Source organism: Zootoca vivipara, chromosome 5 (genome assembly GCF_963506605.1).
Source record: "Zootoca vivipara chromosome 5, rZooViv1.1, whole genome shotgun sequence".
Lineage (NCBI taxonomy): Eukaryota > Metazoa > Chordata > Lepidosauria > Squamata > Lacertidae > Zootoca > Zootoca vivipara.
In genome coordinates, this window is record NC_083280.1 from 58124278 (window position 1) to 58150233 (window position 25956).

Here is a 25956-nt window from a genome sequence, read left to right on the forward strand (position 1 = left end):
GGAAGAATACTCAGAGAGAAGTCCTTGCATATTTACAAGCGTTTATTATAAAGCATCTCGGAAGATAGACCAAACGTGTCTGTCTCCATCAGCAAAGCGAAAGCAAGACTAACATTACAGTACAATAGTACAACCAAACGGAAATATACATCATGTGATATATTCAACATCCTCTGCCAAGCCTGTTCCTGTTTAAGGTGGAACAGAATCTACTATGAAATCCTAACAAGAGATCCTCTGAAAGCCCAAGTTGCCGTACAAAACAGTTGTAGTCCTGGGGAAGGGAAGGAGTCTGACAGAACTTCACTAAGTAAAGTGTCTTTAGCAAATGTTTAGCCAGCATAAGAGAAAACTCATCCAGGCAACTGTCTCTAGCTTATGTTGGCCTCCCTCAAGACATAAGGCTGCATAAGGTACACAGCATGGGACAGCGAAAATCTGAAATTAGAAAGGCTGTCTGCACTCACTCCACTGACTGGGTAAACCCTGACATCCAGATTGGAATTCCATAGAGCAGTTGAGCTCTAACTTTGGCATTAAAAACCTTAAGGGCAGAAGAGATGTGTTGGTTACCTCTTGTTACAAAGAAGTGCATTATGGCCTGCATAGACAGTTTACTGGCGGTGACTGTTTAGTTTGATTCATTCATGTACTGTAAACCATTGGGAGTCCTTGCATTTACAGAATGTTTTATAAATAAATGTAAAGAGGTAAAGAAGTGCACGGACTCATCCACTTTTTATGCATTCATCAGTTGCAAACCCAAAATAAAGTATCACTTCTGATTTCTGCAGATTTCCTGGACATTCAGATCCATTGTACTATCTCAGCAGATGTCATGGTAGTTGTGGGGGAGGAGGCATCCTTAGTACTTGCTGAATACAATTCTCCTTAGTTCATTTTCTAGGGCAGGCAATGTATGCTAAGGATATGCATAAAAGTAAAACATTCTTAAGTCTGTGCAGTGTGTTTTCTCCAGCTATTAGAGACTGAGAAATGGATAATACTCTCATTAATCTACACAAACACCCCCACACTCTCAAGGGACAGTTATGTAATATGCCGATAAGGCAAACTGAAATTCCCACAGGTGAAACGTTTACAGAAAATGCAGCATAGACGCTAGAGTAGAGCTTTTTTCTTCCCTCAAGGAAGAATGAGAAATGCAGATGTTAGACTGGGAGCTACCATGCAAGCTTTTGTGTGTGTGTTTTATCATCTCTATGATTTGAGAATGTAATTTAATTTCTGCAAGCTTTTCCCTATACATAACAATGGTAGTATTGCCTAACAAATTCAATAGACCTAAAGATATAAAGTGCATTGGACTCCTAAATAAGACTCCTAAATAACTAGCAAATCATTTATCCTAGGCTGCTTTAAAAAAAAAAACCCAGACATAATTTGATTACAATGCTGAAAGGGTGAAATAATACAAAGAGCATTTTTATCAATAAATTTGCATTCTTTCTAGGTATGGTGATATGAGAAGACAAATTGGCTTTGAGATCCGTGACATGTGGTATAACCTGGGTAAGTAGGAACCCTACTATCTGATCCTTGAATAATCAGCACATCCTGATTAGCTGAATTCACTGCATTTTTGCAGTATTAGCACTGTGCTTATAGGGTTTGTACAAAGTTCTGGTTGCACAAATATTTTGGCAGTATCAAACTTACACATTTAATTAATTTTATTTATTGCAGCAGCAATAAATTTATTTATTGCAGAGAGGACCCAAACAATTACCACCCAGTCAGCCTGACATCAATACCAGGAAAGATTCTAGAGCAGATCATTAAGCAAACGGTCTGTGAGCACCTAGAAAGGAACGCTGTGATCGCTAAAAGTCAGCATGGATTTCGGAAAAATAGGGCATGTCAGACTAATCTGATCTCATTTTTTGACAAAAATACAAGCCTGGTAGATGAAGAAAATGCTGTGGATATAGCCTATCTTGATTTCAGCAAGGCCTTTGACAAGGTGCCCCATGATATTCTTGTAAAGAAGCTGGTAAAATGCGGGCTCGACAATGCAACCATTCAGTGGATTTGTAACTGGCTGACTGACCGAACCCAAAGGGTGCTCATCAATGGCTCCTCTTTATCCTGGAGAGAAGTGACTAGTGGGGTGCCACAGGGTTCTGTCTTGGGCCCAGTCTTATTCAACATATTTCTCAATGACTTGGATGAGGGCTTGAGGGCATCCTGATCAAGTTTGCAGATGACACCAAATTGGGAGGGGTGGCTAATACCCCAGAGGACAGGAACACACTTCAAAATGACCTTAACAGATTAGACAACTGGGCCAAAGCAAACAAGATGAATTTTAGTTACAGGTAGGTAGCCGTGTTGGTCTGACGTAGTCGAAACAAAGTAAAAAATTCCTTCCAGCAGCACCTTAACACACGAAAGCTCATACCAAAATAAAAACTTAGTTGGTCTTTAAGGTGCTGCTGGAAGGAATTTTTTTTAAGATGAATTTTAACAGGGAAAAATGTAAAGCACTACACTACACTTGGGCAAAAAAAATGAAAGGCACAAATACAGGATGGGTAACACCTGGCTTGAGAGTAGTACATGTGAAAAGGATCTAGGAGTACTGGTAGACCACAAACTTGACATGAGTCAACAGTGTGATGCAGCAGCTTAAAAAGCTAATGCAATTTTGTGCTGCATCAATAGGAGTATAGCATCTAGATCAAGGGAAGTACCGGTAATAGTACCACTGTATTCTGCTCTGGCCAGACCTCACCTGAAATACTGTGTCCAGTTCTGGGCACCACAGTTCAAGAAGGATACTGACAAGCTGGAATGTGTTCAGAGGAGGGCAACCAAAATGGTCAAAGGCCTGGAAACAATGCCTTATGTGTAACGGCTTAGGGAGCTGGGCATGTTTAGCCTGGAGAAGAGAAGGTTAAGGGGTGATATGATAGCCATGTTCAAATATATTAAAGGATGCCTTATAGAGGAGGGAGAAAGGTTGTTTTCTGCTGCTCCAGAAAAGCGGACACGGAGCAATGGATTCAAACTACAAGAAAGAAGATTCCACCTAAACATTAGGAAGAACTTCCTGACACAGCTGTTTGACAGTAGAACTTGCTGCCAAGGAGTGTGGTGGAGTCTCCTTCTTTGGAGGTCTTTAAGCGGAGGCTTGACAGCCATCTGTCAGGAATGCTTTGATGGTGTTTCCTGCTTGGCAGGGGGTTGGACTGGATGCATAGCTGCCAAGTCTCCCATATTCCCCAGGAAACCCCCGTTTTTCCAGCCGTTCCCAGCTGGAAAAACGGAATTTTTTTTGTTTTTCCCCGGTTTACTTACCGCCCGGGGGAAGGCTCCTTCTGCGCATGTCTGGAGTCTCTGGACATGCGCAGAAGCGATTTCTGGCGCAGTGGCCATTTTGGAACTGGGCGGAGCATGCTCAGAAGCGACTTCCGATGCTGCTTTGCCCAGTTCCAAAATGGCCACAGCGCGACCTCCGGCAGAAACCTGGCAGGTATGACTGGATGGCCCTTGTGGTCTCTTCCAACTATGATTCTATTTTTTGCGTTGCAACTGTTATGTAGAAGAAGTGGCTGCCACCAGCATGCACAGTTTCCCCCCATGATTCTTGTTCTGACTGATGTACAAGGCAGTTCCCAGCAGTTTCTCATGTGTCAGCCACTGTGTAAGGATTGGTCCTCACTAGTTTGAACTCTTCTTTGAATGCATTCTATCCATTTTAAGATGGGTTTTGCTGAAAGAACCCTCCTCTTAATCAGTTCATAGGATGGACAAAGCTTTGTTAAGCAAGCAAGTTGCATAAGTGTTGCATTGAATGTCTATGTTAGTTGTTTTGTTGCTGTCATAGCAAGTTTTCAATAATCAACAGGCACACAGATTGACACCAAAGTTCTCTGGAAGAAATACTTTTAAAACCCTCTTCCCATTAGCAATAGAAATATTGAGTGACCATACCATCCAAAAAGAGAGAGTGAGTTCTAGATGTATTTTAGAAAGTGCATAGGTAAAAGTGCATAGAGGCAGCATTCTCAATGATTCTCAATGATTTCACAGATTTTGGCATAAAAGCTCTGTAATTACTAAATTATCTGTAATCACCAATAAGAAAAATTATATTCGTATTTCCATTGATATGGACACTATACCTCTTTTGATGTTTAGCCATGTCTTTGCTCTGAGTGAATTACATAGGATTTGCCATAATATAAATTGTGACAGCTGAATCACTTAAGTAGCTGCAAGTTTTTGATGATATTGTAAAGCTGCCAATATTACTTACTTTTCACCTGAACATTGGCTAACTTACTCTTGCTATATTCTTAAATGACTCTGCTGCGGAAAAAAGAAAGAAAGCAGCAACTTTATGTATAATTAGCCAGAATTGTAGAGTGTTTAATACGAAACAATGAACCAGTCAAACTCTGATATATCTTCTGATTATTACATGAGTATGTGATGAAAGAGAGAATTCACATTCATCTTTCTATGATTTGGAAGTGCACTCTGTTTGAACTATGGCGTTATGTAGGGAAGGAAAATAAGATTTTAGTAATGCCTTTTGGGGAATAGCTCAGTTCTGTTTTTATTAAGAAAGACTTGAGTGCATTAGTGAGTAAAGACCAGGATAAACCAAAATACATAATAATATACAAATGACAGAGGTATACCCGGAATGTCTGGTTTGAAAACAGTAAACCAAGCTCAGCTCTTTGAGTCAATCACTACCAAAAATCTACTTTTTAGTATTCCATTCCACACGCATCTTGATCCAAGGTAAAGTACTTGGACCTAAGTCCTTTTGATATCACGTGTTCAGCCATTAAAATGACTGGCTTCATGTGAGCAAAGGAAGACATGGAACTCAGGGTGCTGAGTAACTTGTTTCTCCAAGAATGCCTGGTGTATTTCAACTCAATACAATGAACCCACATCTTTCTTCTCGCCACTCCCACCCTCATATTCTCTTCTACCCAGTCATGGCCAGCCAAAGCCACTGAAAAAGCCAACAGAGTTGGCTTTAGTATACAGATACGATTTAAATCCTGGTGTCATGTCCTTTATTCTCAAACTATCTGGTTTTCATAATTCTGATTGCAAAAAATTAAAAAATTAAAATAATTCAGTGCAGACTGCCACAATAATCAAACTGCTGACTTTAGGTGTTTTCCCAGTTGCCATCAAATGGTCTCGGAGCAGGTGGGAGGCCCTCCTGACCACCACAAATCAAGCAGCAACTGCAGCAGGGAAATGACATGGTTGCTACCTTAAACATGCTGAAATATGCTGCATCTGAAGAGCCCTCAGGCAGTATGCACAGGCTGATGACACCACCTACTCTTTTTTTATTCTGTAATTTTGGGGTAGATGGATTTCTTGCCCCCAACCTAAGATGGGACCATCCCAGCAGTAAAATGGCCTTTTATTTTCTTTCTTTCTGATAATATGGGAAGAATTATAAATAAGAGAGCAAGAAAAGTATTTTTTTAAATAAAAAATAAATCCTTACATACATGGTTTAAAAATGTCAAAAGTGTATTCCATGTTTCAGGTTGGGATTCAAAAGTTGATGGTAGTTGATATAGTTAAGATTTATACAAACATTAGTAAACTGTTCGTTTATCAGAAAAACAAGAGGAGGGGAATGCAGTAATAAAAAATTAAGTTAAAAATGTTACCAACAAAATCTAGGAATTGCCAAGGTTGTTGCTAAAAAGCAAAACTTTAGGATCAAGTAAAACTATCATTTCTTCAACACAAAATTTTTCAGCTTTATTCTTTGTGCTGCTTTTTCAGCTTTATTCTTTGAACTCTGATAAGTGCTATTTTGAAATCCACCTGTCCCTGTTAAGCAGAGAAAGACCTTCTAAGATCACGGCCAGTCCCCAAAATTGATGCTTCATACTCCTAGATTATCCGTCTGCTTGCTTGCTCAACAGCCTTGCATTGAGATGATGCAGTGATAATGCTGAAATAACTGAATTAATATATGTTTGTCTTTTACAAATGATACATTAGAGTGGAATTCCTAATACCATACCAAATACGACATTAGTCATGTGAAATAAATTGTTATCATGGTAATACCGAACTTATAACACATGAATAAAATAATAAAATCATAATAAAATGGCATGTTGACCATTTCAATCAGTTTGTTGTGGGCAACAATCCATATAGGTTCTGCTTATAAGAAATATAGTAAGTATATAGATAGTATTAAAATACTGGAGAAGTTTCCCTGAAAAATCTTTAGGAGTCCCGGCAGCCACAGAATCTCAGTCTCACGGAATTATTTTCTTTGTTAATTAATATCTGCGGTAATTATCTTGCTACTTCCTCAGATGTGATCAGGAGTTAATAACTGTCACTTTGCTTCTTTAGCCCAGTCACCATAATCACCTCACAAGCTGACGCCTGTGCTGGGATAGACTCATCTTATGTTACCTCTAGCTACCAATATCTTTTAAATATCTGCCAAAAGCATCCCCCAGATAAACAGGTTTCAATTATTTTTTGGCATGGGACTCCATTCCTTCAAAGTGGTTGAATAACTTCACTGAAATAGTTTGAACAATAGTACTCTGATTGAGGGACATGATTGGCTCTGTGGTCTAAACCACTGAGCCTCTTGCCAATCAGAAGGTCGGCTGTTCGAATCCCCACGATGGGGTGAGCTCCCATTGCTCGGTCCCAGCTCCTGCCAACCTAGCAGTTCAAAAGCACGCCAATAAAGTGCAAGTAGATAAATAGGTACCACTCCAGCGGGAAGGTAAACAGTATTTCCGTGCGCTGCTCTGGTTTCGGTGTTCCATTGCACCAGAAGCGGCTTAGTCATGCTGGCCACATGACCTGGAAGCTGTCTGCGGACAAACACCGGCTCCCTCGGCCTGTAAAGTGAGATGAGTGCTGAAACCCCAAGAGTTGTCTGCGATTGGACTTAACTGTCAGGGTTCATTTATATTTACCTTTACTCTGATTGCCTTGTCCTTCTGCGTTTAGTGACCAGGGTTTAAAGTAGCCCTGTCACACAGTTCAGTATGTTTCAGGGGATGAGCCAGTAGGGTTTTTCATGTCATTATCTCTCCCTCTTCCTGCTGACATGGTGCCAGTTGATCCTGCAGGTGGGATATGTCAAATCTCAGTTGGCGTCTTTTCTCTCTAATCACTTCATTTTCCTCATTCATGATAAGAAAAGATTCATTTGCCAGAACAGCGTGGACTCTGTAAATTTCCTTCTACTCCTTCAGCCCAGCATTTTGCTCGCATAATCTCTGTAATTCTCTGTTAATACTATTGCCATCTCTTAAAATGCAGTTTATTCCCATCATAATTCCCTGGTGAAAGACATGCTTGTATTATTGGCATGCATTGCTGATTTTTATTTTTAATATCTAAAACTATTTTTCCAAGAATGTTTTCTCTGGCTTCCCAACAGCGGCTTCTATAGAAAACCAATAAGAAAACCTTTCCCCCTTAATAACATCACTCATGGATTCTTCATAACCATATTACATCATCGTCTCTATTCCTAATTACACTTGGATTCAAATCACAACTGTCATTTAGCCATCCCCTTCTCCCAAAGCTGTCTGAGATTCCAGTTAATAGACCAGACGCAATGGTCCTTTTTTTTGGGGTAGCAGCGTTAAGAAGGCTCGTCTCCAAGTCATTTCTCTGGCAATGACAATGTTAGAGTCTTTAACAAATCCTGGAAAATACGTGCTTTAACCCAAAACATTCAATAAAAAAAATGCCATGTAGTTAAATACTGCCATTTTATCTAGGCCTACTGTGCCTGGGTGCTGTTGTACTATTTGTAAATAGTAGGTTAACAGAAGTATGCTGGGGGGGAGACAACACACACACATAAAGTTCAGAGCAGCCTATAAGAAAGTGCATATTAAGGCTGGGCTGCAGAAAAATCTGTTCCCATTTTTGCAGGTGGGTCAGTGGATTGTGAATGTGAGATCAGTTGTTTTATTAGGGAGTGCCTTGAGTACTAAACAGCTGGAAAAGTTGAGTGCAGTTGAGTGTTGATTGTATTCCCCTCACCCTCCCTCTGCTTCCCCCCCCCCAGGATTTTAGGCCCATTTCATTAAAAGTTGATGCCTACTTACTGTATTGTGGCATCATGATATAGATCAAGTGCACAGGCTCAAGGTTCTGAAGATACATCATTTTGAGTTATTGCTAGGGATTGATGACAGTGTAAGGGGGAGTGTTTTTTTCTGAATAGTGAGAATACTTGAATGCTAACATTTGGGGAGGGGGAACTGTGTACCTTAGTGGGCTGTGGGTGTGAAAAGTATCCAAGAAAGCAGTTTTGATCTGTTCAAATTTACTTTATTGCAGTTATATCCCACTTTTGTCGAATGAGTTCAAGGCAGCATACATTGCATCTCGGACATTATGTCTAGCTTTGTAACGACAACCGTATAAAGCAGCTTAGGCTGAGACATAGTGACTAGTCCAAGGTCAGTCTTAGTATAGATTTGAATCTTTATCCCTAGTCCAGTCTTCTAACCGCTGTACCACACTGTCCCAGAGGCAACAATAACACTGTACTGGCATTGGGGTTAGAGACACTCAAAATTCATAGGAACTGGGAAAATACATCAGTTGTAATAGAAAATGATTTCATTTTAATGTACAAATTAAATCTGGTATCCTGCATGCAGTTAACACACACAAAAGCCCATTTATTTGCACAGGTAATTAATTGCAGGATTGCAGTCTGTGAATTTAAATTACCATGCTTTTATTCGTGTAGGAAAGGCGCAGCATACTAATGATAATATGAATTTGAAAGCATCTGTTTTCCAGCAGAGTAAGAGTAAATTATAAACTGATAAAGCCAGGCACCAAGAAAAATACAGCATATCTTAGTTTATGAGCTCAATCACATTGGCTTCAGAAATACTCAAGTTACATGCAGTCACGTATGGGCACTTAGTTCCCACTGACAACAAGGGGAATCCAAATTACTCATCTAATTGCAGAATTTAGTTTGCTGGATAAAAGGCAAGGAAGTGAGTTGGGGGAAGAGTTGGCAGCTAGCAGCAGTTCTGCTTAGATGATTGCAGCTTCGGGGAGCTCATGAACAGGACTCGTAAACAGGGGCATTTGTGGGGGAGCTTGAGGGGAAGGCCCTGAGGAGCTTCTCACACTCTGTATAGAGACATGGAGGGTAAGGGAGCTGCCGCAGTGACCTGCAGCACTTGTGCCATGTTTGTCTTCCACACTCTAGTAAGTATTGGTCTGAGTGTGTGCCTAGAAAGCATGGGTCTGAGCTGTTTTCTGTTTGCTCAGTCACTTTTTCAGCTCTTTAGCACTGAAACTGAAGCAAACGTCAATCTGCAGAAAACCTTATTTCTCCGATTCAGCATTAAAGATAGTGTTTCCCTTGGGGTGAGTGGCAGGGCAAGGCAAACGGAAATCTGGATGAGCCCTAAGTTCCTTTGATAATTTCAATAGGTCTGCTCGGAAGAAAACTTAATTGGCTACCACCCAATGTTCTTATATCCCAGTGCAAGGATTGGTGGCTGCCAGAGTTCTACTACCTCTTAAGGAAAGTTGCAAGGGATTTGAAGAGGCAGTACTCCAGCTTGAAACCAAGCTCTTTAGCATCATTGGATGGCTTTGGATTGTATTTGCCTTCTCCAACCAGAACCCCGAAGGGAGGTCACCCTTCACACCAGTCTCGGTTGAGAAAGATTTATTTAGCCTGAAGATAATTGGTTATGGGAAGGGGGATAAAAGGCCCAGAGTTTCCAGCTGAACAAGATTGAGAATCGGCAGGGTATCTTAGAGATCAGATATGCTGCATAGCTGATTTGTGGAACGATATGTTTATCATCCAAAACTATGGGGCTGCTGACTCCGCAGTTCTCATAAGCTTTTCTACTTGTTTTTCCTCCAACCCACCCCTGCAGAATAAAGTAAATTCTAGGGAAAGCTGCCATCAAACACTGCAGCTGAACTGATAAGCTAAATGGCCTTCAGGCAGCAGAGGAAGGAAGATTTGCAGTGTGATTATACACATTGTAATATTTTCTAATTGCTTTTTCTTTCTTTCTTTTCTCCATGTGGTACACGTTTTTCTCAAGCATTACTTTCCTAGGGAGACACCTCTTCCTGCATTGATTTAATATTTTCGCCAGTTAGACCTACATGGAAGGATTTAATAGGAGGCACCATACAAGTGACAAAAAGGGGGATGAAGTGCTTTCTTCTGATGCCCACAAATTTCTAATTTTGAGATGAATTAGACATTAGAACATTTGTACAAAGAGAACAAGTGAAGGGTTCATTCACCACCACACTTTATAAAATGGGCATGTAAAGCTTTATTTTATTTTGTGGTGTTCATGATTATTACCAAGCTCAGATACTCCCTTTCGTTTCCCATTAGAAGGACATTCCTCACTTGCTCCCTGCTATGTCAGTTCCTTGTGGCCATGGGAGCTCCATGTATGCTGTTCCCTCTCCCATTTGCTTCAATGGACTGGCCAACACTGCGCATGTGGGTGTGTATCTTCGGTTGAATTGCATAGGGAAGCCTTGTTAGTGCTGTCACTTTGGACCAAGGGCATTCTCTATATTTAAAAAAGTGGTAATCAAAGGTTTAAAATGCGTTGTTACGGCAACGTGCTTCTTTCACAGATTTACCTCGAAACCAGCCATTTTTCTTTCTGTCTTGAAATTCAATCCCTAAACTTGGGGCCTTGTGACAGAACAGGAACTTCGTGGCATTGATGGTCTCCCTGACAAATAACATTGTGTCACTATAATTCATTTTCTGATCTATTTGCTCTGGCAGTTTTCAGGTATAGTACAAAAGAACTGTCACCTGGAAGACTGAATGGTAGTAATAATGAAATAGAAATAAATCTTTATACTGTTTTCATGTTTTTAAAAAAGCTTTTCCTAGCTTACCACTGAATATTCTGCTTAAGAGTATGCTCAACTATAATAGTGCTATTACAATTTTATTGTATTATGTAGACTTTTATTTCTTTTTGGAGCTGTGTCCTGTTCAAGGGTATCTATGAACAGCTAATACTGTTGTTATAAGCAAAGTGCACATCTGTCATGGACTGGCTAGATGCAGAAGAGTGGTGGGAGGCAACAGCTGGGGAACTCCCTAGGGAACCCCCAGGCAAAAAAGGCCTTAGAGCCAGCAGAGCAGTGGTGGGATGATGACAAATGGCCAGAGGGAGAAGACTAAGAGAAAGGTGTCAGAAGCTGGGTGGGCAACAGGGTTTAGTTAGCAGGAAGAGTTTGTGACAGAGTGTAGTTCAGACTCTGAGGCTGAAGTAGTGGATGGTCATGAGGCTGGTGAAGAATTCAGGGAGTCTCCCCCTCTTGCTGCAACCAGCTCCCCTCCCTCCTGGTCTCCAAGAGCACACACAAAAATGAAAAGAGCAGAATAGAGTTTAGTTGTGTGCAGATGCAGTTTGAAACTGCATGGGGGGGGGGGAACCTTGGAGATAAGGAGCCTTAGAGAGGAGTGGGAAGGTGAGGAATTTCAGTCCTCACCTTCCCACTCCTCTCTAAGGCTCCTTATCTCTGAAAGTCCTCACAAATGTGTAATCCGGGCAAAACCTACCAGGAAGGATTGCTGAGACCAATAGGCCTGAGCTGTATTCCCCCCCCCCTTGAATAAAGAGTTAACTTCACTGGCACTTGTGACTTAATACTTTAGTGCTGACCTATGCCAGACTCGGGCCCTGACGACATCTCTTGATTCAGGCAGTGCATTCAATATAGTCCCCAGGATAAATGAATTAGACAGCGAACCTAATTAAGCTATGGAATGCTTCTTAGATGTGACAGTTTTCATGGCTCAGAAGATAGGGTGGTGGTCACCAATGTGAATGGCTTTAAGTTCAAGATCGCTATTGCTCAAGAAATATAAAAATACAAGTGGGGTCTGCAACAAAACATTGCTGTGTATAGTGCTCCTGTTCAGTATTCCATTCATCCTAGTTCTTTTACAGAATACACTTCAGTTTCCTTCCCCCTCAGTTTTTATTCCCTCCCTTCCCAAGACATTGTGGGGCCACTAAGCATACCCAGTCCTCATTTAGCTATTGTTGGGGTTCTTGCCTCAGCCTCCAACTTTGTTCCCTAAACATTTTTTCTACTTTGGTACACCTTGCGTGCCTAACCAGCTGGTGTTGACTGCTGCTCTTCTGTCTGGCGCTGTGTTTGCAGAGCTTCAGAGCTTGTCCACTGCTGTGCGGTGCCATAACGAAACAACTTTGAGGCAGAAGTCCAGATTCCATTCAGTGGAATAACAACTCCCAAATGCAGCAGGGTTGGCTTATCTCGTTTTGAAGAGTGCATGGCAACTTACATTACCATCCAAAGAGAGCCTTCCCACCTCCACCCAGTCAGTAAAACTACTAAGCTTATAAGAGATGAAGCCAAGTGCTTCTTAAGCAGGTCTGAGTTCATTTCAAATTAATTTTCTATGTCCAAAAGTCTACAAGAACATCAGATTTATACTACTCTGTGACTAGCCAACCTTATATGTTTCTTCAAAATATATTTGGTAATCATTCTTACATAGATCTCTCTTGAAATTCTTGTTTCTGCTGGGAACTTAACTTTATTTCTACATATGGAGTGTGAGTCAGGATGAAGTAAGTGCTAAACAGATGTATAATTAATTTTTTTGATAATCAGATACCTGAAGTGTTACTGTAGCCCTAGCTTATATTCAGCTTCATATCTTGAGATGTCCATAGTGATAATGAAATAATAGACTTGTGATTAAAAATACAGTAGATAAATATTTTGAAAACACTAGCAACATTTATCACATCTTTCATTTTTGTGTAATTTAAATATTGTATGATTCAATGTATGTACCTTTAAGCATATATTTACAAAAAATGTTTCAAATGCTACTTCTGTTGAACAACTACCGGTATTAATTAATATTTCTAACAATTCAATTTCTCTCTCCCTCTCTTTCACCACTGGTAACTTTAACTAGCACATCAGCTTGTATTATCAATCTGTATTGAGAAGAATAAGGGTTGAAGGAGCCAACTTTGTAATTGCAATGTCAAAATATACTACAGACGAAAAAGGCAAATTACTGTGAAGACTTGCTTAATGTTAATTTAGGAAATTTGAATTAAGTGCTGATACTTAATATTTGTTCTAGTTCCAACTAAATTTAGATAAAAAGAATGCTGACTCAGCAGGTGATGAACTTGATGGTGAATAGATTGGCAGTAATGAGACAATAATGAGCTAAGCTGGGGAAGGGGTTACCTTTTTTAGTTTAAATATATTGACAGGTATTACAGTATCTAGTGCTGTATAGATATCATTTTTCTCTCTCTCTTTTTTCTTTTTTTCCTACAAAAAGCATTGTCTGAGTCTACCCTAAAGGGCTTAAATGCTGGCCAAGAGACATCTGATTTTGAGGTTCTGCTTTGTAAAACCTGGATGGTTTGCAAGTTGCTTTTTGTTCTATGGCAAATGTGCTCTGTATACCTTCAGAATACTATTATTTACTATTGCCTGCCTTTCTTTTTTCAGAACAAATTTTGATTCTGAAAACTGAAGAGCCTTGGCTGTAATTAAGCTCCTTCTCCTAAATTCAGATGGTTTTGTCTCTGCAGGCCAACATAAAATCAAGTTCATCCCTGAGATGGTGGGGCCTATGTTAGAAATGACACTGATCCCTGAAACTGAACTTAGAAAAGCTACCATCCCAATATTCTTCGATATGATGCAGTGCGAGTTTCATTCTACCAGTACCAGAAGCTTTCAGATGGTAAGTACATTTTGTTTACAGAGTACCAAAATATGCTTTTCCTTTGTCCAAGGAAGATTCACAAAGCAACTTTTATCTGTACAGTATTAAGCAGACCGACACAAGTTGTAAACCCACAACCTGCGACCTACATCTATAGTTTTGCCACCTGCATGCCTATAAGGAACTAATGGAGCCATGAGCAGAGCACATTGCCAAAGAAAGCTTGGTGTTTCCTTCTGTCATTGCTGGGGTGTTGCAAGCAGATTCAATAGTCATCCTGCTCAAACTGGGCTATACATCTAGCCCTGATTTTGCAGAATATTCAGTTCTTTTGCATCCCTACTCAGTTTCTCAACCCTAATAGTGCCATTGAAAGGCTCCTTATACTGCATCAGACTATTGGTTGCTCTAGCTCAGTAGTTCCCAATGGCAGTAGCTCCCAATGGTTTCAGACTGTGATTTTTCCTAGTCTTGCCTGGGTTTTGAACCTAGAACCTTTTGCATGTGCACTACCACTGAGTTACAGCTGTGCAGGCCTGGAAACAAATGTGGCTAGACTGTCTTCTTTCTATGCAAAAAGGCACTCACACAAGGATTGCTATCCTGCTGTTTAAATTACCTGCCAGAGAGACAATTATCTAACCTTATTAGTCATATCAACAAAGTTTAAATTAGCTCCCTTTTTACAGCAGACCCACAATGTGTGAGGGAGGAATATTTCACAGCACTTTAATTCGAAAACATGAAGTCCTATATCATTCTCAGACAACTGTTACATGAAATATACTCTTATTTCACTTTCTTTCTTTCTTTCTTTCTTTCTTTCTTTCTTTCTTTCTTTCTTTCTTTCTTTCTTTCTTTCTTTCTTAGAACTGTGTGCTGTAAGAATGACATGAGATTAATAAGCTAAACCTTAGACATGAGCTAAACCTTTTCTGTTGTCATTAAGTGAGTTTACATGATCAGTTTTTCTAGGGAAATGTTAATCCAGCAGGAAATAAAAGACATGTTCATGTCATAGTTTCCTGTGAAAAAATGCACCTGATATATGGCAGAACCACATGAAATGCAATATTACTTTTCAATAGCTAAATTTTACAAGAGTTCATATCAGGTTCACCAAACTGGGGAGAGGGGAGGTGTTTGTGTGAACAAATAACCTTGGAAATCCTATTGGGTACCAATTCCTTGGAGAATTGATTACATGAACTCAGTCTTGGCAACAGAGTAGGTAATTACTTTGTAAGTAAAGATTTTCTATGATGGGAGTCGCCTTCGTCTTTACAGCTTCTCTCCACTTTGTCGTCGGGCAGAATAACATCGACAAGTAGCAGTAACTGATTTAGCAGATTTGATCCCGCTCCTGTTAATGTAAGGGAGAGCAATCTCATGGGGAGGGAGGAAAGGGACAAGACTAGTCAGATGAATCAAGGCACCACAAGTTGTGTCCTTTTATCTTAATATTTTATTTCACCTCATCTCCTTTCTTTGCACATCCTTTGTGGTGTTAGCATCTGAAAGCAAGCCTGATAAGTAGTATCCATTTTGTGAGGAAATACCATTGTTTTTGTTCTAAATCTAAATTATCTTCCGTCACTCTTGGTTTGGCACACCCTGTTCTGTTTCTCCATTTTTATGGAAATCTCTTTTTCCAAGGAGCTCAGGGTAGCCTACAAGATTGCACACACAAAAACAAACACACACACACATACATATGTACATTTCAGCCTCACGACAGCCTGTGAGGTAGGTTTGATTGAGAAATTGGCCCAACATCACCCAGCAAGTTACATAGCTGAGTGGAGTTTTGAACCTGTCACACAGAGGATAGTCACACATTACGTACACATAATAGTATTGGGTATACCTGGCTTATTTTCATTCTTCAAATTATCTCTATCATACACACACATTTAAAATCATGCACATGAGATGATAATATTTCCAGCAGTGCTGTATTTTTTTGGGGGGGGGGAGGGATTCAAAATAAGAAGTTTGCTTGAATTGGTGCTGTTATCTGCAAAGTTGTGCTGTGCAAAGGTTGTACAGTGAAAGCCGTGTCTCAAATGATGAACTGCCTATATTCTGCACAGAAGCTTTGGGTGTAACTCTGCACACTCACAGTGTCTGGGAAGGCTAAAAGCTTTGCACATTTGGGATGTTGATGAAAGGTTATGTCTTTCCTACTTTCATGGAGCATTTTGCAAGGCTAGTGCAGCTCCAATGCTCCGTACCAAATCCAGGGTGCATACCTCAAAGGAGACCAAAGCCTAAGGGCAGAAATAGCTGCAGTACTTTACAGGATCAAGTGCGCTGATTTGGTATACCCGGAAGCCACATAAAGTTTGTCACAATCCCCATGCTGATCATCCGGGTGTAGCCTTAAGTCAAGTAGGTATTCCTTGTGTTTTTGCATACAAGCATGTCTCCTGCATCCATCTGCCATAGCAGCTGTCAGAAATTGTGCTGGGAGTCTAGGAGGTCAAACAGGAGCCACGCCTGTGGAACCAGGTCAGGAGCCAATCAGCAAACAAACACAGAAGAACTTGAGCAGGAAGACTCTAATACAGGCATCCCCAAACTTCGGCCCTCCAGATGTTTTGAACTACAATTCCCATCATCCCATAGCTGCCAAGTTATCCCTTTTTTAAAAGGATTTTCCCTTATGCTGAAGAGGCTTCCTCGCGAGAAAAGGGAAAACTTGGCAGCTATGCATCATCCCTGACTACTGGTCCTGTTAGCTAGGGATCATGGGAGTTGTAGGCCAAAACGTCTGGAGGACCGCAGTTTGGGGATGCCTACTCTAATAGGTCTTTCCTATTTCAGAGGACCTTTAGCCAACTTGGGTGGACAGGGCCAATACCAAGCCTGAGAATACTTCCCAGTGTAGGAAAATTCCCCCAAATGCATTTCTGGGGGCTGATCACATGGGGAGCCATGTACAGAACCAAGCGCTCCCAGTTTTAATTCCCATGGCTTCTGACAGGAGACTACATAAGAACAGTCCTGCTGTTTTAGACTATCTCGTCCAGCGTTCTGTTACCCACAGCGAGGTACCAGCCAGGTGCTCCATGGATATTCCTAGGTGAGCTGTAATAGACAAGGCCTTCCGTGTTATTCCTTCTCAATATTTAGATCTGAACATGGAATCTCTAGCTACCGTGGCCAATATAATGAATTCATCTAATGTGTAAAACACAACAGTTAGTAGCAGTTACCATTTTGTGTTACAATTTATTCCATAAGATTATAATCATGGTCTCTCTGTCTCTGGGTATACAAATGTTTTCTTTCTGTCTCAATCTTACTTCCTAGAAGTAAGCTAAGAGAAGTATCCTGAAAGAACTTGCAACCAAGTAAAATTATTGTGCAAATCTATCTTTCAACATTATGCAACATCCAGTTGTATATCCATTTTGTGTCATAAAAATCAAACAGAGCCCTCCAAATAAAATATAAAAAATCACACAAGGATATAAAATAAACAAATGGATAATACACATGATTGCTAACACAAAACTACTGATGCAAATAAAGCACCTCTGGCTAGAGTTCTGTTATGAAAAGCAGGTAATTGGGTTGGGACTGTCAGCAAGAAGAAGCAGAGGATCTTTTTATTCAATTCTAGAAGTTGACAATAAATTGTAATATCAATGAGGCGGCACTGTCTTATCTAGTTGTCAGTGGATGTTTTAACTTCTATTTCCCCAGGACTTTAAAATTAATAATTGCTGTTTTGCAGTACATATCACTGCTCCTGGAAGCACCATAAAATATTTAGAAACCCCAATGAAGTACTTAACCATGTAATCTTATACATACCTACTCAGAAGTAAATCCAGTTTAGTTCAGTGAGACTTACTCCCTGGTAAGTGTGTATAGGATTGCAACCCAGGTCCCATGGATGGTATTTAAATAGGTATGCAAAGGGTGGGGGTCATAAAGCAATGATGTTGCAGTTCTTATGGGAACTGCAGGATGGGTTAAATAACATACAGTATATTCCTGCGTATAAGACAAGACTACTTTTTAACCCAGGAAAATCTTTTCAAAAGTCGGGGGTCGTCTTATACACTGGGTCGTATTTCTTATACGGCGAGTATATATCAAACTCTATATTTTAACTGGAAAAGTTGGGGGTCGTCTTATACGCCCAGTCGTCTTGTACGCCGCAATATACGGTAATCATGCAAATCAGTCTTTTTACCATTGTCTGACATCCCGCAATCCTTAATTAAATGCACCACATAATTAATGGACTTTGTTGAATCTGATAGACTAAAAAGGATTATAGATGCTAACATTTTACCACCCTTCAAAGAGGGGTTAACATGAATTTCTAATAAGACTCAGCTTAGCATCACACTTCTAGCTTTGTTTGTGAAGGATAAGTATACCTCTACTATGCAGACTATGACAAATGCTCCCCTCAGTCATAGCGGTGATTATTGGCCAATAGACAAACAATAGCATTTGTATCTTTGGGAATAGTTTCTGATTGAGTTGTTTTATTTACAAAATAAATTGAAAATCACTGGCAAAGAAAAATTTCAGCACCACTAGATACACAGCTCTGGGGAAAGCGAGATTTTGATGCATCCTGTTAAATCAAATCATGGAGCATAATGATTTTTGTAAGCTACACTGCAATAATGTCATAACTATGATGGAGCATGGAAATTATTGACCTGCCACTAGGGTTCAGAGTAGGAAAGGGAAACAAATGGTATGACAATCACATCCCATTTTATTTTGCAGAATAATTTCATATGTTTTTGTTATGTTGTTTTATACATTTAGAGGTAGCTTTTGTGCATTGTATTTTATGCTCTTCTAAACATCTGAAAAAATGAAAGCTTGAAAACTAAGCAAAAATATCTTAAGGACAATCTTGTTGTGCCATACCAAAGATCTAGCTTGTGTGAAGTTTGATAGATTACATTAATTTATTGGTATGGAGCAAAAAGTTGGTGTACCGGTATGTGTGTGTTAAAATTCTAAGTTTCCTTCCTTGGCCTCAAACTCTCACAGAAAGCCTAAGTCTCCTGTTATCTCATCAGAGGATGGGTGCATTTCCTTCTTGCTTTTTCCTTCATGCTTTCAGGCTGTTATAGAAATAACTAATCAGACACTACATGTAAAGTTCTCTAGTGATTATGTGCAATCATGATCTTTACTTACCCCCACCTAAAAACTGCCACCTAAATAATTGCATGGTAAGGAACGTGATGTCACTTTTTAATTCTTCATAGGATATTTAAAAGATGGGAAAATACATATTTGAGGGACAGTAGTTTGGGATTGAACAGTGTAATACTTCACTCCAAGGGTTTATTCTCTCTGCAATTATACTGCCAGCTTTGTGCTAATGTGGTTCTACTAATGTGGTTCTGACTGGTTCCAGAAGTTTCACAGGAATCTACTTGGACCTTTTTGTGATGTAATTAGCAACGAGTGACACAGCTTCCACCTCCAATGGCATGTGATTTTTTTTTAATTTAAAAAATTGCTTTCATTCTTTGATGGGTATGTGCTCCCCTACTGTACAAGATCAACATGGGAACATTCATCTGTCTTCATTTTAAGTAGCAAATGTCAGCACATTTGTCTTAACCACCCCCATCAATCATGCCCCATTTTTTGGCTGAAGCTTTTATTTAGTTGTAAGTAATTTTCTGTTTCTTTAGGGGATATTCATTCATCCTCTTCTGTGACAAACACCCATCATGATGTAAAAAGAAAGGCAACTTTGATAGACTACAGAAGGCGTGTTACATCTCCTGCCCTCATAACCTGTGCACTGGGTGTGTTACAGCTGACATTTTTAAAAAGTGAAGTCTGATAGGAGTATTGTGCAAATACAAAAATGCAGTTAGGGCACTCTTTATGCATAAAGGTTCAGTGTCCTAATGGATTCAGGTAAGGTAAAGGTAAAGGGACCCCTGACCATTAGGTCCAGTCGTGACCGACTCTGGGGTTGCGCGCTCATCTCGCATTATTGGCCGAGGGAGCCGGCGTATAGCTTCCAGGTCATGTGGCCAGCATGACAAAGCCGCTTCTGGCAAACCAGAGCAGCACATGGAAACGCCGTTTACCTTCCCGCTATAGCGGTTCCTATTTATCTACTTGCATTTTGATGTGCTTTCGAACTGCTAGGTTGGCAGGAGCTGGGACCAAGCAACGGGAGCTCACCCCGTCACAGGGATTCAAACCGCCGACCTTCTGATCAGCAAGCCCTAGGCTCAGTGGTTTAACCCACAGCGCCACCTGGGTCCCTAATGGATTCAGACTGTGTTACAATTAATTTATACTATTGCAGAACTGATGGAGGTTGCCTATGTGTATATGTGTGCTTTATTTTAATGTTTGGTGGCTTATACATATCCCAGTAAATAATTTCAAATTCATTTCCACCAAATGGGAGAAGCCCAGGGACCAGGAGATAGATAAGTGACGTTTAATAGATGGGAAAGAGCGTAGAGATGATGAGGATGGAGAAAATTCCAAGCATGTGAAAGGGCAAGCAGAAAGGGATGACAACAATGAAAAATAGACACACGGCCACGGGTCATATTAGGACAAGTCTAACAAGAGAAGGTGCCAAGTGGGGCTGCAAAGTGTAATCATAGCTACAGGGAAGGGCAAAACTGTGAGAGAAGAGAAAAGCAACTGGAACGAAGTGGGGGGAAATTAGACAGATGAAAGAAAAGGAAAAAAACAGGATGCATTTGCCTCCCTGGAGATTATGTAAATAACTCTCTTTGACTCACACCATCTTTGGAAGCTGGTGCTGATCAGTGCTGTCAAGCCCTGGGAATGTCCATAGCTGATGCTTTATAGATGATAATAATAATAATAATAATAATAATAATAATAATAATAATAATAATAATTTATTATTCGTACCCCGCCCATCTGGCTGTGTCTCCCTAGCCAGTCTGGGTGGCTTCCAATCGAATATTAAAACAATACAGCATTAAATATTAAAAACTTCCCTAAACAGGGCTGCCTTCAGATGTCTTTTAAAAATAGGATAGCTGCTTATTTCCTTGACATCTGTTGGAAGAGCATTCCACAGGGCGGATGCTGCTACCGAGAAGGCCTGTCTGGTTCCCTGTAACCTCACTTCTCGCAATGAGGGAACCGCCAGGAAGCCCTTGGTGCTGGATCTCAGTGTCCGGGCTGAGCAATGGGGGTGGAGACGCTCCTTCAGGTACACAGGACCAAGGCCATTTAGGGCTTTAAAGGTCAACACCAACACTTTGAATTGTGCTCAGAAACGTACTGGGAGCCAATGTAGATCTCTCACATAATAAACATAGAACTCTGTTTGTATGGATTGAAACAGCTACTTGGCCAACTGAGGTACTGTATTCAAATAACCCAAGATGTAAGGAGGTGCTGCCTCGGTTTCTTTGCTTCACCAGTGGGATCCCTACCTCATCCATGGTGAGGCAGGTATGATATTTGTCCTTGGGAACAAGCAGATTCCCCTTTCTTCCTGGTGCTTCAAGATTTAATAAGAACTCTTAATGTCAGGTGAGAGGCATCCTTTATGAACACAGTTGCTAGCTGGATATGCAGTCATTAAGCTGCACATTGATGTGTTGCATAAAGCTTTGCTTGAGACAGTTGCATAGAAATAACAAAACAAAAAACAAAAACAAAAAAAACCTTTCTCCATTGTAGAAGTTGGATAATAGATGTGATGGTTGAGCTCCTCCAGGCTTGCCTTGTAGCTAACTCAATTTTTCACTGCTTTCTCAAAGAACTGTTGATATGATCACTCTGGTAAGAGCTTACCCCAATTCTAGCTGCTGGTTCCTCCTGCGTACTTTAGGCCAGAGCACACTCAGAACAATGCAGGAGCGACCAGGCCTTAATGATAAAGTTTGGTGACACCAGTGAATGCTCACATCATAGTGGCCAATTAGAAGCAGGGCACAAGCTTTTAAGATGCTCAGGTTCAGCTTATAATTGTTGATTGCTTTCTTAACTGAGAAAGTTTGCATTTGAAGTCCATCCTCAAATTGTGGCACCATTACCAGAAAGGAGAAAAAAAATCCTTTCAGACCACCATCATTTTTGTTTAATTTTAAGCTCACAGCAATCTCTTCCCTTCCATACTGAGCCCGTAAGTTAACTATGGAGAGGGATGAAGGTCTATAGCTGGAAATGTGGGACTTGCAACCCTAGAGTTGCACTTCACATGCTGCCCTAGCCATGTGGCCCTAGAACAAATCAGCCCTGTGTGAAAGGTGGGAGCTTCTCTTGCATACCCACATACACCCATCTTTACATCTCAAGAATAGCCAATATGCTGTAAAAACAATGTTTACAGTACACCATACTTGTCTTCCAAATGAAACCAACATGGCTGCAGTTTCCTTAAGCAGAACTTGAAGCAATTTGCATTTAGTTTCCCATGATGGAGTGGTTTCAGTGTCATCAAAATGTCAGAGAGTTTTTTTAATATAACGAATAATTTTTCTCTCCGCATACCAGCCATCTCATACGAATAGATTATCAGCCAGTGGATAATTTCTGCGGCAAGTGTCAAAGAAGGCAATTCCATTTTTGTACCCTATTAGAGAATCTGCGAAGATTTGTGACTTCTCTTCTGTACTATATTGCTTTAAACTACTGCTTGGCATGCTCTTGCACTACAGGGATGCACCTCTGAGCCTGCACTGCAAGGAGTGGATTTGATTATCCCCCCCCCCTCTCTCATTTTAATTTCCTTCCTTGAACCAGTACATTTATTACATTAAAGAATTGCATTGCCTCACTGGGGGCACAGGAGGTCAAATAACAATTTATCTTGCAGTTGCATTTTAATCCTTTTTCACTGAGGTCCCTCCCCCCCACCAGTTTTTTAATATCTTTCCAGCCGTAACTTTCTAAAACAGCAGAAGGATACATATGGACTGTATAGCACTCCATAACCATGGTCATGTGTCCACTGTGCAGTCGTTTGACACCCCGTGACGCCCAGCCTTCCTGTAATGTCACCAGAAGCTGGGATCCCCTGGCTTGAAAAGTCATGAAGCCAAGGCTACTTGAGACAATGTGTCGGCAAGAGGTGGAACTGCAAGGGTTTTTACTTCTACCTTTGCTTCTCCTTTGGCAACTATTTGCAAACAAAACAAAACAATCTGTGTGGCCTTGATAGAAAGAAATCACTCCGAATCATGGCTCTTAAGGTGGGAGCTTATATGGCTTAGATGGGTGCCCTTCTAATGCGTCATTATCCGTTTTCTGCAAATTCCTTGGAAGCCCTAGAAACACAACAAAATAGTGCAATGTAATTTAACATTATTTATTTATTTACAGTATTATTATTTTCTAATATCCCTTTCAGGCAGATTTCACAAAGCAGCTTATATAAGATGATTACAACAACAAGCATAGATTTATTTATTTTAAAGTTACAATAGAAAGGAAAGATGCTGTTGCTGCATCTTTTCTACTCATCTCAGGGGGAAATGGTCCTTCAGATGACACTGTGGTGATGGTTGCGGGGAAGGAGAAGCCACTATGGGAGCTGGGTGGTGAGAGTTCTGCAAGCTTCTTTCCGTTGAAATGTCCACAGGTATTCAAGCTGCATGTATCCTAGGTACAAAATTTGGAGAATACATGTAGAATTTTGAATTCTCTGGGAACTGAAAGCAGATATCCTTTAATTTGCCAAACTTGGGTCTCCAGCTGTTTTGGGACTACAACCCCCATTATCCCTAGCTAGCAAGTACCCATTGGTCAGGGTGATGGGAATTGAAGTCCAAAACCAGCTGGAGACTCAAGTTATGGAAATCCTGCATCAGTCCCTCCAATATGAGGCTTGGGTGATCCTGTCCCTATTTCTTGGGAAGGAAAACACAAAGTGGCCTGATAGAGATGTATGCTCAGAAGGCTTCCAGTATTTAGAGAATGGTAAGTAGGAATGAAGTGGGAGGGGAAAGCAAGGCTTGAACGCCTAACAGTTGACAGGATTTTGGAGGGGCAGATTAGGTTATGTAGATGTGGCTCCCTTCCTTTCCTACACTATATGGGAAGTTATTAAGCTGTGGGCCATGGTTGAACTTCAATGGGTCCATGATCTGGGGTGCAAAAAAGATAAATGAATTCCAACGCAATACAATAAATTGTATGCAGAACTTGGTTTGTGCATGAAGGTTCATAACCTCCCATAGGATTCTGAAATGGGTCCATGACCTTTGAAAAGGGTTAAGAACCACTACTATATAGGGAGATTTGAGGGGTGTGTGTGTTGCATTTTCCCTTTCTCACTCTTTAAACCTTTCCTCCCCTCTCCATACAGAAATATAGTGGCTATATATTGATATGGAAGCCTTTAGTTAGTTCAGGGGTCAGCAAACCTTTTCAGCAGGGGGCCAGTCCACTGCCCCTCAGACCTTGTGGGGGGCTGGATTATATTTTTTTTGGGGGGGGAATGAACAATTCCTATGCCCCACAAATAACCCAAAGATGCATTTTAAATAAAAGGGCACATTCTATTCATGTAAAAACATGCTGATTCCTGGACCTTCCGCAGACCGGATTTAGAAGGCGATTGGGCTGGATCCAGCCCCCGGGCCTTAGTTTGCCTACCCATGCAATAGCCTGTGAAACATATTGTTGCACACCACCCCCAAACCCCAAGCAGTGTGAGATTCCATGGATTTCAGGTGTTTACCCAGGGTTTGTGTTTACTTTGGAATGAGGGACAACAGAGACTGTGGTGTCTTTAGGAGTTAGTTTATAGTGCAGCTGGGCATGTTTCATAAGGGAGAGAATTCTACCTTCTGAAATGTCCCCTCAGCCACCCTTGATGTGAACCCACCCTTACACCAAAAGTGTTATCTAAGCTTCTGTTCCAGTCCTCCTGGAGCCTTGAGGAGGAACATTCTAACACTTCCAACTTCTGTTTCAGTTCTCCACTTGTATATGTAAAATAGCTAGTTCCAGCATTATGTTTTTGCCCCGTTACAATACGACTAAGAAACAGGAGGTAGGGTGAGATGATTTAGATTGGCATAGACCAGGGGTAGGCAACCTAAGGCCTGGGGGCCAGATGCGGCCCAATCGCCTTCTCAATCTGGCCCGCTGACAGTCCAGGAATCAGTGTGTTTTTACATGAGTAGAATGTGTCCTTTTATTTAAAATGCATCTCTGGGTTATTTGTGGGGCCTGTCTGGTGTTTTTACATGAGTAGAATGTGTGCTTTTATTTAAAATGTGTCTCTGGGTTATTTGTAGGGCATAGGAATTCATTCATATATTATTTTCCAAATATAGTCCAGCCCACCACATGGACTGAGGGACGGTGGACTGGCCCACGGCTGCAAAAGGTTGTTGACCCCTGGCGTAGACAATGTGCTGCCCTCCAAATGTTCATCCCAACTCCCACCAGCCCTAGCCAGCATAGCTAACTGAGAGGAATGATGGGAGTTCGAGTCCCACAACACCTGTAGGGGACCATGTTGCCACCTGGAGTAGATTAAGGACTGGGGCAGTGTGGATGGGAGGTGGCTTGACTACTGCAAAATTGGCTACACTACCCTCTTTGGAGTGGTGCCCATGCAGTATGTCAAGTGCATACCACACAGGTGTTTGTGATCCTCATAGGGTCCATGCACCCTATTTTTTCCCACATATCATAGTGACCAGCATTTAGCAGGTATATGGCATATAACAGGTGCAGCCCACGGAAGCCGTTTAACTGGTCCCCGAGCCACCCGTTTGGCGAGTCGTCTCGCGCTGCCCTAAACTGGCACAGTGCAGCGCGGGGACTCTCATCTGCGGCTCCATAAATGGCTTCTGTGCATGCCCAGATGCTAGAAATCGTGTCTGCACATGTCCGCGGCGCTGGAAATTGCTTCTGCTCCTGCCCAAACACCGGAAATCGCTTCTGCACAGGCACAATTTTTGGCATCTGGGCATGCGCAGAAGCGATTTTCGGCATCGCGCTGCACCGCCCGGCCCAAGGAGGATCTCCGCAGGCCCATGCCCAGTAAGCCTTGCGGACCCCTGAGATATAAAGTTCCAAATGGACATTTAACTGCCAATTTGTGAACTTTGGAAGAGTTCGTACCAAGTATATCATAGAGACATGGTGCTGGAGGAGACTCTTGAGAGTCCCATGGACTGCAAGAAGATCAAACCTATCCATTCTTAAGG

At 41.1% G+C, this 25956-nt stretch overlaps 1 protein-coding gene across 3 annotated transcripts in view; it reads left to right on the forward strand.

The window, feature by feature from the left end:
• The window catches only part of DOCK1 (dedicator of cytokinesis 1), a 362095-nt gene that overhangs the window by 263604 nt on the left and 72535 nt on the right, over positions 1-25956 (forward strand). For all 3 annotated transcript variants that reach the window (XM_035138565.2, XM_035138566.2, XM_035138567.2), the window contains 2 exons: positions 1475-1533; positions 13644-13798. In XM_035138565.2, coding sequence (XP_034994456.1) covers positions 1475-1533; positions 13644-13798 — 214 coding nt within the window. The remainder of the gene's footprint in view (positions 1-1474; positions 1534-13643; positions 13799-25956) is intronic.